We start from the raw sequence: 15,956 nt of genomic DNA on the forward strand, positions 1-15,956 counted from the left end.
GAAAGCTTACAGTGTAATGGAGTGCCACAGATTCTAGTAAATACACCAATCTACAAACCTGGGAAGTCTGTAGGAAAAAAAAATATGCCATTTTATATTTGACGATAACTATACAGATTTGTTATTGCTGGTAATGAACTGCATAACAAATACCCCACTCAAATCACTCAGTATTTTTCTACATTATCAATGGGAGACCGACAGTTGTGGACTCATTTTTAATGTGCAAAACACAGGTGAGTTATTTTCATTCCCTCCTACTGAGATCTGCTAGACCTTGCTGCCACTGCAGGTAACACAGCCCAGGTACAACATGTGTATGCGATGGGTCATGAAGTAAAATAGATAGGAAAATTCTTCACAAAAATGGGAAGTAGCTCTAAAAGCTGTTGAAGCAGGATGCCCACTGGGTGAAAGACCATGAAAGGAAAGCTTCTGATGTTTTTTAGTTTTCTCTCTGGAATAGCAAGGTTGTTGAACTCACTTATCAGAGGGGTAACTTTATGCCCCCAGAAGCGTTTGCTGTTTTGTCCTCTCTCCTGCCTCTCCTTGGGGCAGGTGTTCCTCTCCTTGTACCTTGTGCCTTTGCCTGTAAGCTGTGAATCTCTGTCTCTGTGGTATTCTCCCATCTGCATCTCGGCCATCCCCCTGCTGCCACCATATGTCATTGGAATGTTTCAAGTAGTGAGTCTGGTTTACTTAAAGAATAGTGCTTTTAGAGGAATAATACTTTGCTTTGTTTCCATTAGGACCTTAAAAAAAACGTTTATGGGAGGAAAAATAAACAATCCCACCGCCACTCCTTAACAACAGAGTACTTTCCCTCTCCTAATGCTACCAGTTCCTTCTTTCACTGAGGCCAAAGGCACCTCCCATAAAATCTGGAGGGCTCTTATATGTTTCTTCTGAGTGGCCTGAACATAACTCTCCCCAATATGCACACACACGAAGGCACACAGAGAGTTCATTTTCCAGAGATGACCAGGCAGGGAGCTTTGTCATACAGACTATAGCCCAGCACAGTCTCTTGGTTCTTCGTCAGACAGCCACGGAACAGTCAAAGCATGGAAGGCCATAGCCACAGAGAGCACAGGAGATAACAGGGAAAGGATCGGACAAGGCATTTTTCCACAGCCTGCCTGTATCATTCACGTGTAACAGCCCTTAGCAGCCCTGTTCTCACATGCAGGTCTCTGCCTTGCGGCTGTGCTTCAGGTTCCCAACTGCAGCAGCAGAGAGGGCAGAAGCAGCTCAGCACCAGCTGTAAGGGTGACAGATCACACTGGGGTGATATCTGCTCTTTAAACAGATAATCTTTATAGGCAGACTGCTGCTGCTCTCCATTTACACTGCTAAAACACCCCAGGCAGCCTGAGATGTGGTTTGGGGCTGTGCATATGGTGTGGGGTGGTACATCACCCCACTTGTTTCACCATCTTCCTTGGGCTGTATAAGATGGTACTCCTGTCTTAAGAAATTCTTTAATCCAGTTTTCTGCCTGGCATACCTTCATGGGTCTGTGTGATTGCTGTGCCATTCTCATGACCCACAGGCAAGTAGGACTCAAGGAGATCTTACTAATGGCAAACCAGCAGACCATGAATGGACAGGAAGAGAGGAAAGGGCATCACAGCCTTCCCATGAGCATGGACCACTGACACCCACTCCTGACATGGTCATAACCATGTGGGATTGCCTGGGGCTGTGTCCACTACTGAATAGTGCTACTCACCTCTGAGAAGATTAGAAGATTATGATTGAAGTTATAATTGTAGCAATATTAGATCCTAAAGTCTGCATAGCTCAAGGAGAAATGCAGGTGGATGCGTCTGAAACTCTCACCTCAAAATACCACTAAACATTTCTTTGAAATATCTTCACACACATGTCATCAGTAAGGCGTGTTTAAGAGTGAGAGGAGGGAGCTTGGTTAGCCCTTGTATGACACTTATCTCAAAGACTACTGAGCTAATTCATCATTTCCTTAGCACTAAAGATATGTCGTAACAGCTAAGCCAATGTATATTTGTCCATGACTGCTTAAAGCAAATATAATTCTCAACATAGCTATCAATCTATGCACCATGAGCAACACAACTGATACATTTAACCCTATCTTTCAAGCTCCATAATAGTTTGTGAATTGACCTTGATTCTTACCAGTTTATTTAGAATATAAGATTGCTTGACAACTCATTTTAGAAAGATATTTAAGGTTTACATTAGTTTTGAACTCTTGATTTTAAATGTTTAATTAGACAAACCTTGTGACTTGTTGCCCTGGTGACACTGTTTCTGTTTTTTCATGGAATGATTAAGGTGCCATTTTAGTTCTACATTATTTTCCTGAATTTAAATGAAAATCGTGAAAACTTTTGAAAATGGACAGTGCAAATGTTTTCCCCCATGAATAACAAGAGGATATGCTGATAGCACAGGCATAGAACCAGGCTGAGTAAGTATTAAGCTTCTTTACAGAATAGGTGTAATGGCCGTATGTGTAGACCTGGTACTTACAGCAAGTGCTTCCCCTGCTAAAATCACTAACTCAGCCTTGAAAAGTTGAAAATTGATTTATCATGGACCACCTGTCATTCTCTTCTGCTGTTTAGAGCCTGTAACTGTCACTTTTTGAGGAATTACCTGACAAAAAATGCTTGTAGTATAATTGGAAGAAAAAGGACCACTGTGGTGGAAAGTGTATTGTGCCTCCAGGCAGGACCTGGCCACAAAGGGGATGAGGGCTTCTGCATCAAGTCCTCTGCTCCACTCCAGCCTACCTAATTTCTGGCATCAAAATCCATAGCCTGCGTATGTGTGACTCCCCTTCTTCTTCTGCATCAAAGGCAGAGAAAAACCATCCAAGCGCCTACTGTGCTGTTGGAACTGACAGTCCCATGGACATGGGACATGATCTTCTGTTCTTTGTAATAGTACAGAACACTAAGCTTTTTTATCAAGTAGCTGTATTTTTGTTTCTGGGAGAGCATGACAGGTACTCATTACTGCCTAGTGTGCTGCTTTGAACAGCTATAATAATTGCCCAGCCCTGCCTTATTGGCATCTGTCCTGGTCACAGCATTTCATCTACCCAAACAGTCAGTAATAACCTATAATTCAAAGCATAGTGGTGACTCCATGATACCACTTTTAACAAAGCAGCCAAGCAAGGGAACAGCTACAAAAGTAGCCACTTAATTGGTTGATAATAATCATTTCACTTCAGTTTATCTAATTGTCTTTATTACAGGTTGCCAATTTAGCAACCTTTCTTTATTTAATCAGCTCTTTTCCTAATGTTTTCATAAAACACTTCCTTCCAGAATGTCTGAGGCTTACTGGGTGACTTACCCAGCACAGAGGTGCATGTATTGAGCTACTGCTAGTTGAAGTGAACTCCACAGGAAAACAAAATCTCGTTCATTTCTCTAAGGATTTGTCATACAGAACATTTATTGCATTCTTATGATCAGCTATGTGTATTTCCCCAGAATGATGGATAATGCAGAGGCTGGTATCCTACCTGCTTTTCAAGCAGAAGTGCATTTCCATGCAGTTCCATCATCCTGTGACTTTTTTTTTTCTTTGGACAATATAGTATAAAGTTATTGTGAGGACTTCATTACCACAAGTAGGATATCATGAAGGTATTCTCTATTTCAATAGAGGCTGGCAGTGTTTCTTCACTATCCCACAATACCAGCTTGTGTTCCTCAGGAGAATGAATATACTCAAGTTTTTCAGTATTTTCTTTGTACCTTTCCTCTTTATCAAAAAGGTACCTTAACTACAAGTTGCAGCTTGACTGTAAGAAAGTATAGAATATACATTGTAAAAGTCACTTCAATAGTTAAATGTATGTCACAGCAAGGCTTTTTGCCACTAAGTAGGCAGGGTATTGCCCTTCATAATGCTGGACTTTATACTTGCCATTTGCACTGGAATGAGTATTGACAGTCCCGTCCCTGAGACTAGAATAGTTTTGGGGAAATCATTCCTTGTCTGAAATACAATTTGAGCGGTATTTTATTATACTGTGACCCTGTGAGTATACAATCAGGAGGGACTCCTGGGGTTTATTTCAGCTGATTATGGAACACAGAGCAGAATACAGCCAGTGACCTCTGTAAATGATCACATATTTGACTTTTGGATAAGAAGTCATCTAGTCATAAATGATTTATCTAAAAGATTCTATCTGATCTAAGACTAAGCTTCACTCTGCTGCATTAGCAAAGCATGTAACAATTGATAAATTTCACATACTGTAGTACTTAAAAAATATATTTACATTCTATATTCTTTACATATATCTGGACTGCATTTTGAAAGCTAATTCAAAGTGAAATCAGATTTTTAAAATATTTGTTAAAAAGCCCTTCCTAAAAATCTGGTATTCATTTTAAGATGATATCCTGTATTTAGAAAGAATTGTTAATATTGTCTGTGTAGCATAATTACAAAATTGTACTGAGATGTGGCACTTGAAAGAAGTGACCTTTTCATCTTCATTCCTGTGGTGCAAGTAGGATGTGTATAACATCAAAACTATCTCTTCAGCTGCCGTTTTGTTTGGAACATAGTTTAAGGCAGCAACTTTGAAATTATTTGAATATGGAAATAGGAGGAAATTTAGCAAAATAAAAACATCTGCATTTTGAAATTTGTCCCACTAGCCTGGTGTTTGACCTTCGTGAAACACCTAGGCTATTACACATCAAGGCGCTGTTCCTTTCCTATGACTTATTAGATTCATATATCTCATTTACTTTATTTTCCGACTGCAGCTTAATGTCTGTGTTGCTAAGAAATCCAGATTCTTCTCCAAACCCCCTCTGGTGTCAAGGTCCAACAGATCAGTTGAAGAAAATGCCCCTTCAGTGCAATTTCTCAGCAGTCACTCAGAGTTTAACAAATGTGCATATATCATGATTTGTATTTGGAATTTCAAAAGTGAGAGGGGAAAAATAACCATGGAGCCAAACAGACTAGGCAAGAAACATTGAAAAAAACCCAGCATTTCTAAACAGCTATTTCAGTATTTCCTGATTTCTTTGGGACACTAACGATGGCAACCTAATGGACATTAGGTAAATTTTGTGAGGTTTTCCGTATTTCAGTCTCTATCATGCAATAGGCTGATTACATTCAAATCCCACAGCAAGTAAAGGAAGGAAAGCATTTTCATATAGAGTTCATTCACAGAATGGACCCATAGGTAATCCAAGTCTGAAGCAGGTGTCTTACTTTAGGTGCCTCATGCTTGTGGAAAGTCCTCTGTACACCCCAGAGAAGATGGCAGAGCAGCTGAAAAATATCACAGGATCCTTCAAAAAGAAGTTCTCAAAGACTGCATATGACACTTGTGTGTGAGGGAATTTAGACCTAAAAAATGTGCAAAGCGCTGCAGAAAGCAGAAAAATCAGACCTGTGCGCCCCTATGGCTGCAGTGGAGAAAAGCAAACACAACAGCAGCAAAGCATAAACCTTTTAACTGAAATCATTCCCTGCGATCTATGTAGAGAACAGATGAGGACGAGGATTGCTATGAAAATGTATCAGTATGACCACGAGCATTCACATTACCCCAAAGGCGTTTGTAATTGATTTCAGGATCCAAGTCCTATAAAAAGTTGCTCACATGAGTAGCCGTGTTCTTCTGTAAGCTATCTGGCCAATTAGAGCCAAAAATGCCAAGCACTGATACCCCTTACTCACTTAAATAGCATTACTCAAGGAAACAGTGTGCTACTCCTCTCTGGTTTTAAATTCTTAACCGGTTTCAAAGACACTAATGAATATAATGACATCTGTAGTCAGATTAGTAAACATTTCTCTGTATTTTAGCAGAATAACTATATCCAGTGTACTGCCCTTCACACAGAAGGAAGATTGTAAGATATTTCAAATAACTTACCCGTGAATTTTTATACTGATGGTAACCTTGAAGAAAAAAAGGAAGAATACCTGCACAATACTCAGGTCTGAAGAAGAGACTCTCACTGAAATATTCATGTTCTTACAACGAAGAAAAAATTCCTTACCATATGAGCTGGACAGGTCTTTTCTTGTAGTTTTCAGACCTTGATGTTTTATTGACCAAACTCCCTGCTTTAGACTTGAGCTCATGTTCTCTGAGGAAGTACAAGTGGTAATTATGCAAGTCTTTCCTCCCCTGTCATAGGCAACATTCACAAGGGAGATTTACAACCTTCAGCTTTCAGATATGGAGACTGGTTGTTTAGCTTCAGTGAGAATAACTCTGACATGGTGAATGGCAGCAGAATTGGAACAAATCCTCTAGAAGGCGGCTACCTGGGCAGCCCTCAGAATTAGATGTTGGGGGGTGGAGGGGTGTTGTTGCCTCTTCTTTTTCCTGTAGTAACCCCAACTGAAAGATTGGTCCAATTTTAGAAAACAGACTTCTTAAATATAATGCATTTTACACCCTTAGGCAATACTAAATCTATCTATAGCAATAGCAGACTAACTTGTGGGTTGAACGATACTTATTCAGTCATAACAAATACTATGAGATAAGTAAGCATGATGCAGAGACACTCTAAATAATTGAGAGGCTGTGTTAAGAGTTGACAGGAGTGCTGACCTAGAAACCCAGTCAGGACAGCTATAAATAAAATACATTGTAAGCGAACTTCATTAATGAAACCTAAGATGTATTTTCTTATCACAAAGCATTAAAAAAGTCAGGCAGTTTGTTCATCTGAATTACATTTAACTCAAATTCTGATATATCAAGGAAATGGTTTGGCCCATGCTCCTGTAAATGTACACATCTGCTCCAGAAAGAAGCAAGCAGGATACAATAAGCAACTTACTTTAATCAATAGCCTTTCAGTTCACTGCAGTAAAGTTTTGATTAGTCCCTTAATGCACAACATTATCATGACTGACAGCAATCCTGCTTTCATACGTTTGATTGATCTAAGACAGGAGAAGGTACAGAGGGCAGGAGTGTGACAGGAATACAGCTGGTTTGTAATGACCCCATTTCTATGACCCTTAGTGGATTGTAATAAGGATCTTTTTATTAAAACAAAACAAAATAAAACTATCAGAGCTCCAGGGCAGATCTGTGTTCTTTTTTGGCCTGTGTTAACCTCTAACCAAAATCTGGCCATTTAGAAAAAAGTGTACTTCAGCTGGGTTTCTTTATTTTTGGAAGTTTAAAATGAAATATAAAGCCCATAATAAAATGCATATGAGGACACAAATCAATAGACTTGAGAACTATGTTAAGAACTACCCAACCATATAGGTCTTCATTAACAAGGGTGTTCTCATCATGAAATTCAGAAAATGCTCTTATTCACCCTTGTGTTGTTCATGGTGGTACTTATTTCTATGGTAACAAAAGCAATAAATACAGCAGTATTAGAAAACAATAATCAACATAAAAAAAAAAACCCACAACTTATTGCAAAAGAAGACAACTAAGAGCTAAAACAGAGGTGTTTAGATGATGGTGTAATTTGCTATAATAACTGTTTAGCCACATATTTGGCAAGACCTGGATAACTCACTTGTGAGTAATGCCTTTGTCCAAATGAGAGGAAAATAAAAAATAGTTACCATACTACATTATCATATATTCTGCACAGATATTTCCTCTCTATCGATTTTCCCATGACAAGAAGAATTCTTACTGAACTCAGGTTAACTGTGGACTGATTCTTATTTCTCTTGCTCAGCCTTTCAAAAGTTGGTTAGGTGATGTGGAGCCACACATCATCAGTCCTTTGCTATCTGGAGCTATCCAACTTCCTCGTGCAGCCTCCCACTCGCCTCTCTGCTGTCTGCTCCATCTGGAGGGAGCTGGCTGCTCTCCTCCAGCCCTGGCTCCCCAAACACAAAGCAGCCTGCAGCTGCCAGAACATCTGCTGTCTCTGGGCCTTGCTGGGGTGAGTACCAAAAGTGTGGCCTTTTCAAAGTTGGACAGTCGCCTCCATTAGAAACTGGATGAGTTCAAAGTTCTTGCATTTGTCCTAAAGCTTGTAGCTATGTGGGAATATACGGTATAACTATCTGTAACACAAATTCAAGTGCAAATTTCAAAGGGATACACACATTGTCTTTGGGATGCACTGGCATTTTGCCAGCTCTTCCTCTGCATCTGTGGCACTATGGTTTTAGGAATTGTCTCATTCGGAAGAAGGAGTAATTTTGAAGAGCAAAGAGTGGAAGGAACATAAAACCAAACAAAATCAGTCCTTGAGTCTGCAATTACATCTATCAAGGGTGGGCTTCTCAACAGAGCTGCTGCTGCACCTGTGCCTCCAGGCCGTACAGGCTCTGTAGTGATGTGTCATGGGCTACTGCTGGCGAAGGCAGAAATTGCCTCTTGTTTGAAAAGGTGCATTTGAAAAAGAGGTGTCTTGTCTGAAAAACTAGCAGCATGAAATAATGTCACCCATCTCACAGGATAAAAATCTGTACAGCAGCCCCACATTAGCTGTCCTTTTCATATATGGGTCACATCATGCCCTGGCAACATGCAGGGTTCCTGCTGGCTTCATAATGGGAAATGTATTACTTATTTAGAGCTGACTTGGCTTTATTTAGAATGATTTAATACATTAGTTATTGAAAGGTTTGTGTTTTGGAGAAGCAGTGTCAACAAGTGAAATACAGTCATGCAGTTTTTTGGACCTAAGCTTTTTACTTTCTGACAGGTTTCTGCATAGGGCAGGACGCAGGGTGCATAGTTAGAATGGCTCTTCCAGGATCAAATCCTGGTCTTGGAGCACAGCGTGAAAAACTGGGAGATGCAGTAGGTATTCTGCAATTGGCTTTATCCAACTTGTGCTGGCACAGAGTTGTTCGGGGCTCTCTGAGTATGTCTGAACCAACATGCTGGCTTGAAATGCAAGCTGACACATGGCTTCATCCCCTGAATGTCTCCCAGTGCTTATATTTTTGCATGCTCAAACCTAAAGCTACTTTGGCTTAAGTCTGGAGTGAACAAGCTGGCTCTCTTAGGAAGAGACCTCAAGCTCAGAAGAGGCTGACCCTTATTCAGGCTCTCTCTTATAGGGCTGAGGAGCTCTTGACTGTATGAACTCAAACTTCAATTTGAGGTGAGATGTTCCTGCATCCAGAGCTGCCCTCTCAGGAGCTCCCCACCTCTGAGGCACCCACCAGACACAAACACATTGGTCCTGCCCCTTCCCCTGGAGCCCACACACCCCCTTTCTACAGAGGAAAGAGGGGACTCCTTGCTGAAAACAACGTTACAGAAAATGGGGCTCAAGAACCTTTTACAGTTTCTCCAAATCCGCTGTCCTATGTCCATAGCATGACATGTTGGCATGTGCTGTCCCCTTCCCTGTGCAGGGAGGCAGGAGCTGCCTTTAAAACAGGAAGTGATTAATGCTGAAAACAGAATTTAAAATGTGTGTTTCCAGTGGAGTGGGATTTAGAGTCCCCAAATACGGGTACTCTCTGAATGTAGAACAAGGCCATTGTGAAAAACTGTGCAGGTCTAGGAAGAAGATAGAAGCAACCGCTATTCAACTGATAGTATTGCAACTCAAAGCTAAGTAGGCATAAGTAGAATACACAATAAATGTATATTTAGCTGTAGTTAAAAGTGAAACTGAATATCCTATGTTAGTACATAGTACTCCCTTAGCAAGAAACTAATTTATAGGTAAAGAAACAGAGCTTAAAACTAAGAGACTGTGTGTTTTTAAATAACCTAAGTAAAATGCGTACTTACTTACCTTTTATTCTCCTGCTGTGTGTGCCCTGAGCTGGTCCAGGGAGTTCTATGAGGTAAGAAATTCCTGTTCAACAAAAGTTCCTTTTCTAAAAAAAGTGAACATAATGGAAACGGGGAACCACTTACCAGGCAGCTGAAAAAGGAGCTGACTGTGCAGAGAATTTCACACCTTATGGCTTTTGGTCAGTAAAGTACATAAACAAAATGTAATTTTCTATGCAATTACACAGGGTCACACAAGAATATTATGTTTTAGAAATCCACTCAAAAGCATATTGCTCTCTAAGAGCCCAATCCAGAAAATGGTTCCTCACTTTAGCAAAGTTGCTCGTAAGCATTTCTGGGACTGGGGCCTAGCAGACATTTTCCTTTTTATGCTTTCTTAAACAGTTTATGTGATAGTAACAACAGGAAGATAAATTACTTTGAATGGTAGCAATTAGAGAAATAAGGAGTGTGATAGATTTACCATGTGGAAAACATCTCTCACACATTTTCTTACAGTCATTAAACCTACTTTTAATGACACAACACTGATTTCAGAAAGAAACCAAGTTTATTTGATGAATATAAACAAGCTGATCAACACTAAATACTTCCCATACACATGATAACAATGTTATGAACTCTAAATACCTTGGTACTTTACACTTCTACTAGACATTAAATTACAATGACTGTCTAATACATGCCCACTGGTAATTTCTAGGAATTCCTTAGTTTCATATCAATGTCCTTAACCATATATCAATATCACAATCCAGAACATGCCACTCACTTCAAAAAATTATTACAAGAAGCGCTATCAAATGAGGATCTAAGGTAAATAGGGAATATTGACGATTGCTGCAGAACATCACATTCAAACGTCACCCTACACACACAAAAACATCGCAGATATAGTTTGTGTTAACACATCTGAGGTCTTTTCATAAACACTGTTTAAAAAGTAAATTGAAACCCACTTTCAAATGAAAGTCAATGTGCAGGTACGTGCATACTGGATACACAAAATCCATTAAATACAAAATTCATACTGTACATTTAAATGAAATAAAGAATGTGTAGTACAAGACTGATCTCACATTAAAATAATAGTAAGAATTTTAAATGTTAACCAAAAGTTGGTTTGCTTCTTTACACTTAGAGGAGGAAGGGGGGAACCTACCAAACATTGCTGAAATAAAATATTTCCCAACATCACAGTGTTTATTGTAAACCCCGAGATTCTATTTTAGTATATGAAAAGATTTTCTCCAAACAGCACAGTTATCACATGAAATGAGAAGGGAAAAAGGAAAAAAGAAAGAAGAAAAAAGAAATGCTAGACAAAGTTTTCCTCTTTAGGGGCTAACTTGTAAGCTGTGATGAAAGTTTACATCAATACTCTTACCAACATGAGTGGAGCAAAAATGCCCCTAAAATAATACCTGTGACAAAATTGGCACATACATATAAATATCTAGCTATACAGCTTTGTATCTGTGACCCTACTTCCCCCTAGTTTATTTCCTACTTCAAGTATTCAGTTGCAGAGTTAAGGTAGAGACCTGATTGTAAGAGACACTGACGATTGTCCCCTACTATGACAACAAATTTGTCATGAGAAACTAGTTTTGTTCTCTGAGTTTCCAAGTGCAACATTTGTCATGTGTGCTAAATAAACTGCCAAAAGCTTTGCTGTTTCAAAAACAAAGATCTAAAATGCCATTGATAGTTAAAGGACAAACTTTTTAAACATGAATGAAATTGGGATTATCTACGCTATACTAATTCTATGCATTTTACTCTATTTACTGAAGACACCAGCATCCAGCAACACTCCTGCTTGAATGAATTGCTCTTTGATTGCACCGAGAATTATGGTACAACTAAATAAAATATCACCTCTAGACAATAATTTGAAAGGGGTTACTATGTATGGCTCATGTAGGATGTTTAGGGATAATTGCACCACAGGTTCAAAAAATAATTTTTCTAAATTCAGTGCAAGACTTTAGGAGTATCCATTTAGATTTCTCTCATTTACAGCAGCAAAGAAAAACTACTAAGGATTAAGGCCACCCATGCTTAAATTTATTGTTTGTCCTTTAAAAATGCAGATATTCAATTCCCACTCCCATCAGTATGGAAGCATTTCTTCCATGGACAAAAAGATACCTCAATAAAACAGCAAACGTGCACGTTTGCTAGACTGACTGAAAATGTTCATGGAATCATTAGGATCCTCTCCTTGAGAAGTGGTAGAGATTTGAGTGTCAGTTATAATCTCTCACTCAATGTAATGACTTCACATTTTTTATTTTTCCTTGCATGTGCTTTACATTTATTTTACTAGATACATTTGGTTTTTTTAAATTATTATTTTTTTTATACAAACAGCCTTTAAATGCTGTTTGTTCATTGGTACTTTCTTTAACATCTAAGATTCATTGGGATCCATGTTGGAGACTGGTTTTCAATGTAGAAAACAATAACAAACAGTTCCTCATTTACAAGAGACCTAGTGCATATACTGTATTCACAGCAATCTCATCTTTATTTTTGTTATTTTGGGGTTTTTTTCTTTTTTTCTTTTCTTTTTTTTTTTTTTTTTTAGAGTCCCAGCTTTTACTGTTGAAAACCTGTATGCACTTGGATGGTAAAAGGTTGACACATCCTTGTTTATATGTCCATATATATACATTCATATGTATTTATATATGCCTCAAGCTTTTACCATCCAGGAATAGATACATCTTGTATATAATCTTATGATCAAATTAGATGTCCTATGCATTGTCAGAGACACACACCATATTTTCATAAAGTTATCTTTGTTATCAGTTATTAGTACCAAAAATTGATTTCATTTCCAACCTGGCCCAGAGCTTAATACCGGTTACACTATCGATGTTTTGGGGGTTTTGGTTTGGTTTTTTTGGTTGGTTGGTTTTGGGTTTTTTTGGGTTTTTTATTATTAATATTTTATCAGTAGATCTAAGAAAACAGAGGAGGGTAAAGGATTGGAGTTTATTTTTTGGAAAAGCCTGCATCTAACTGGAGTAAGATTAATGCCAACACCCTTATACAGCATTTTAATAATACCTCTTCGATAATCTAGTGCAACAGAACTGATACTTTAGAATCAGCAAATGCAGATACCACATTTAAGAGAATCGGAATTACTTATTAAAATCAATATAAATTTACAAAAAATTAGTTAAATAACCTGTTTAACTGAACTTCATTAAACTATAGTACCTGAACAGATGGTTTCTTTGTAAAAACAAAATAAGTTGCAAGACTCATTAAAGACAGAAATTAAGCTCTTATGATTTCTGGTTGAGTCACCTTCTTGTTTTCCAAAGTATCTAATTTCATAGTAGACTACAAGAAATAATGGAGAAAATGCCAATTAATGCAGCATTTCATTAGATATCAACCTCTGCATTCATTTTCTGCATCTGTGATCCTTCTCCTGGATATCGCGGTTACATTTGGAGATCCAGTGCAATAGATTATCATTGTTGCCTTCCAGCGCTACATTTTCTTTCTTCCTCTTTCATTAGTTCCTCTGACAACTGTACAAGAGAACAAAATATTTAAATTAATAACATGATTGAAGCATACAAAACATCCTAGTCCTCATCTAATCAAGCTTCTCATAGACACCAGTGGATATATTACTTTTCTATGGACTAAGGGTTAAGTAAGGATTTACATTTGATTTGAACCCACTTATGTGGCAATTATAGGGTGCCAGTTAGTTTTACAGCCAGTTTGTATGACAAGATCTCCCCTAAATGAGAAAGATTTTAAATTTCAAAGATGTGAAATTCTGTTGTGCTCGTGACTCTAAATGGTGAGTTTTCTGATCTTATCTATAAGCACAATAGCTTGAATTGGAAATGCTATTAATAAAACTAAGTATTTTTATTTGGAAACCAAAAGAATCATCCATTGATGATAGCAGGTAGGGATATGTACTACCTCTAGCAACTCCCCAACACGTAAGGTACTGAAAGAAACATTTTATTTCTGTATTTTAAGCTCTTCAAGTCTTCTTTAATTTAAAAAACAGTGGAAAAAGGCTTTATGGATACAAGAATCTCAGATTTATAAAAGTTAAAATACACAACAATCAGTTATGAGTTTTTCGGCTATGAAGTCAGAAATCAGTGACTGTTGCTCTTTATGGCTTGGCTGCCTTTGCTGAAGTCTAGCAGACTTTGAGAAGTAACTTGTGTAAGCCCAAGTTAGTCAGTGGAAAGAGTCTTCCTGTTTGACATGGGCTTTGAATGAGGCTTCGTGTCTGACTGTGACTATGGAGTGAGGCCTGAATGATTTTTATTGTTAACTAGTTCTACTGCAAGCAAATGGCACAGTATTCTTCAACAGAGAGCAATGAAGTAGTCTTATTCACATCATTTGTGTATCACATAAGTGGGAGGAATTAAATGATTCCTTTACAGGGCAGTTGTTCATTTATCCACTGAGTTTGTTTCTAGAAAAGTGGAAATGCAATGCATGGGATTCTCTGTTATTGCCCTTGCATTTATGTAACCTTAGAAACTCTTGAATCATCCAATTTTATGAAAAGGAAATGCCATAGAATGCTTACAATTTTGTTATACAGCTGAATAAATTGTTCTGTTTTGTAAATAGAACTAGTTGAATAAAATGGCCCTTAAAATTCTAGAATTTAATATTTATCAGTGTAATTATTCAGTGAGTGAAGCATGGTTTACAGGATAAACTTGCAAATGACTTTAAATCCCAATTTAAAAGTTCATGTCTTCATGGGAAGTACATATAATAGTTTATATAATATAAACAGATGAGTATTTCTACTTTTCTAATGGGAGGTTGGTACAGTTCCTCTGGTTAAAACACTTAGGGACTAATCCAAACCCCACTGAAACATGGAAGGGTTCCCACTGACTTTAACGGGTTTGGGATCTGGCCCTTGAATGGAGAAAAAATGACTTCTGCAGAGCTGGAAAGCCAGGGAGTTCCTAAAGTAGATCATGTTACTAGTTCTGGCACATAAAATCTTTGCAAACTTTTTATGAAAACTGTAAGTCAGAGCATGCATTACGTTTTGTGAGCAGTGCATAGCTCCCATTCTTTTGTGCGCTGAGTGTTTAAACATTATTCAGAGAGACACATAGGCATAGGAAGCACCCATATAAATTAACGAGGGAATACATTCCAAAAACTGTAGCACAAAAAAGTCTAATTTTAACAGGTTCACTGAAACATAATCACAGCAAATCTTCAATATACTTGGTATTTTACAAGCTAAGTTCCTTTGCAATTAACACTCATTTATGCTCTTAAAAATAAGAACCCACGATCAAATGTCCAATCTGAGGAACAGCAACAAATCACAAAATACAATCTCTCTCTGGCTTGCTCCCCAAATTTTTGTTGGGGTTTTACTATAGAATGAAACCCCTGAATAAGCCCCATCTGCTTAATCAACCTACCCATTCATCAGGAAACCATAGATGTATTGGAAGTGTAACCAAAACTTGTTCACCGCAGGTAGGAAATGCAAAGTATTTCTTGAGTAAGCCAAATAAATATATAAAAGGATATTGCTGTCAAATACCAACTGAGGTTGAGTAAATTAAATTTATATTTGTTTCTTCAATGCTGTACTTGGTATAGGTACTGAACCTCTAAAACAGAAATAAAATTTGGTAACATACATTGGGCCTGAGATTCAGCAGTGCTCCATCTGAAATTAATGTCGTATGAGTTTGGCACCTCTGACAGTCCATTAGATACCAGTCACTGAAAACAGCAGAAGGATGTGAAGATATAAAAGTGTAGTAGCCCACAAATATTTATTCAGATTGTTTTTCCTTTGGATAAAGACACCTGCCTGATTACTACTTTTTACCTCCAATCCTTTCCTCTCAGCAGTGATTTGCAGAAACAAGCTGGAGAGGGTGGGTAAACACAAAGGGGTTAAAGGGGAAACTGTTTAATAACAGTAGTAAAATGCAGGCTATTTTTGACATCTGGGTTAATGTCCATTATGCTCCATATGCTTTCCAAATGTTTGCAACAAGCACCCAGATACAAAAACAGATACCCATTCACATAGGCTTAAATTGCCCTCTCCTAACCTGTTACACATGGTACCTACATAAAAGGCCAACAACTGATATGGTAATTAGTGAGTCAGAAGGAGAGGGAATAGCCACTTTATTGCAGGGAATGG

General features: G+C 38.1%; 1 protein-coding gene across 11 annotated transcripts in view; it reads right to left on the minus strand.

Annotated features, from left to right (window-relative positions):
* Nucleotides 1–10,279: 10,279 nt before the first annotated feature.
* ERC2 (ELKS/RAB6-interacting/CAST family member 2) overlaps nt 10,280–15,956 on the minus strand; it is a 490,267-nt gene continuing 484,590 nt past the window's right edge. For all 11 annotated transcript variants that reach the window (XR_009726824.1, XR_009726822.1, XR_009726820.1 and 8 more), the window contains one exon: nt 10,280–13,305. Coding sequence is in view for 1 of the 11 variants with exons in the window: in XM_061362415.1 (XP_061218399.1) it covers nt 13,246–13,305 (60 nt within the window). In the remaining 10 variants the exon portion in view is untranslated. The remainder of the gene's footprint in view (nt 13,306–15,956) is intronic.

Source organism: Neopsephotus bourkii, unplaced genomic scaffold, assembly GCF_033783945.1.
Source record: "Neopsephotus bourkii isolate Nb327-2 ecotype Australia unplaced genomic scaffold, CSIRO-AGI_Nbou_v1 NB_1120, whole genome shotgun sequence".
Taxonomy (NCBI): domain Eukaryota; kingdom Metazoa; phylum Chordata; class Aves; order Psittaciformes; family Psittacidae; genus Neopsephotus; species Neopsephotus bourkii.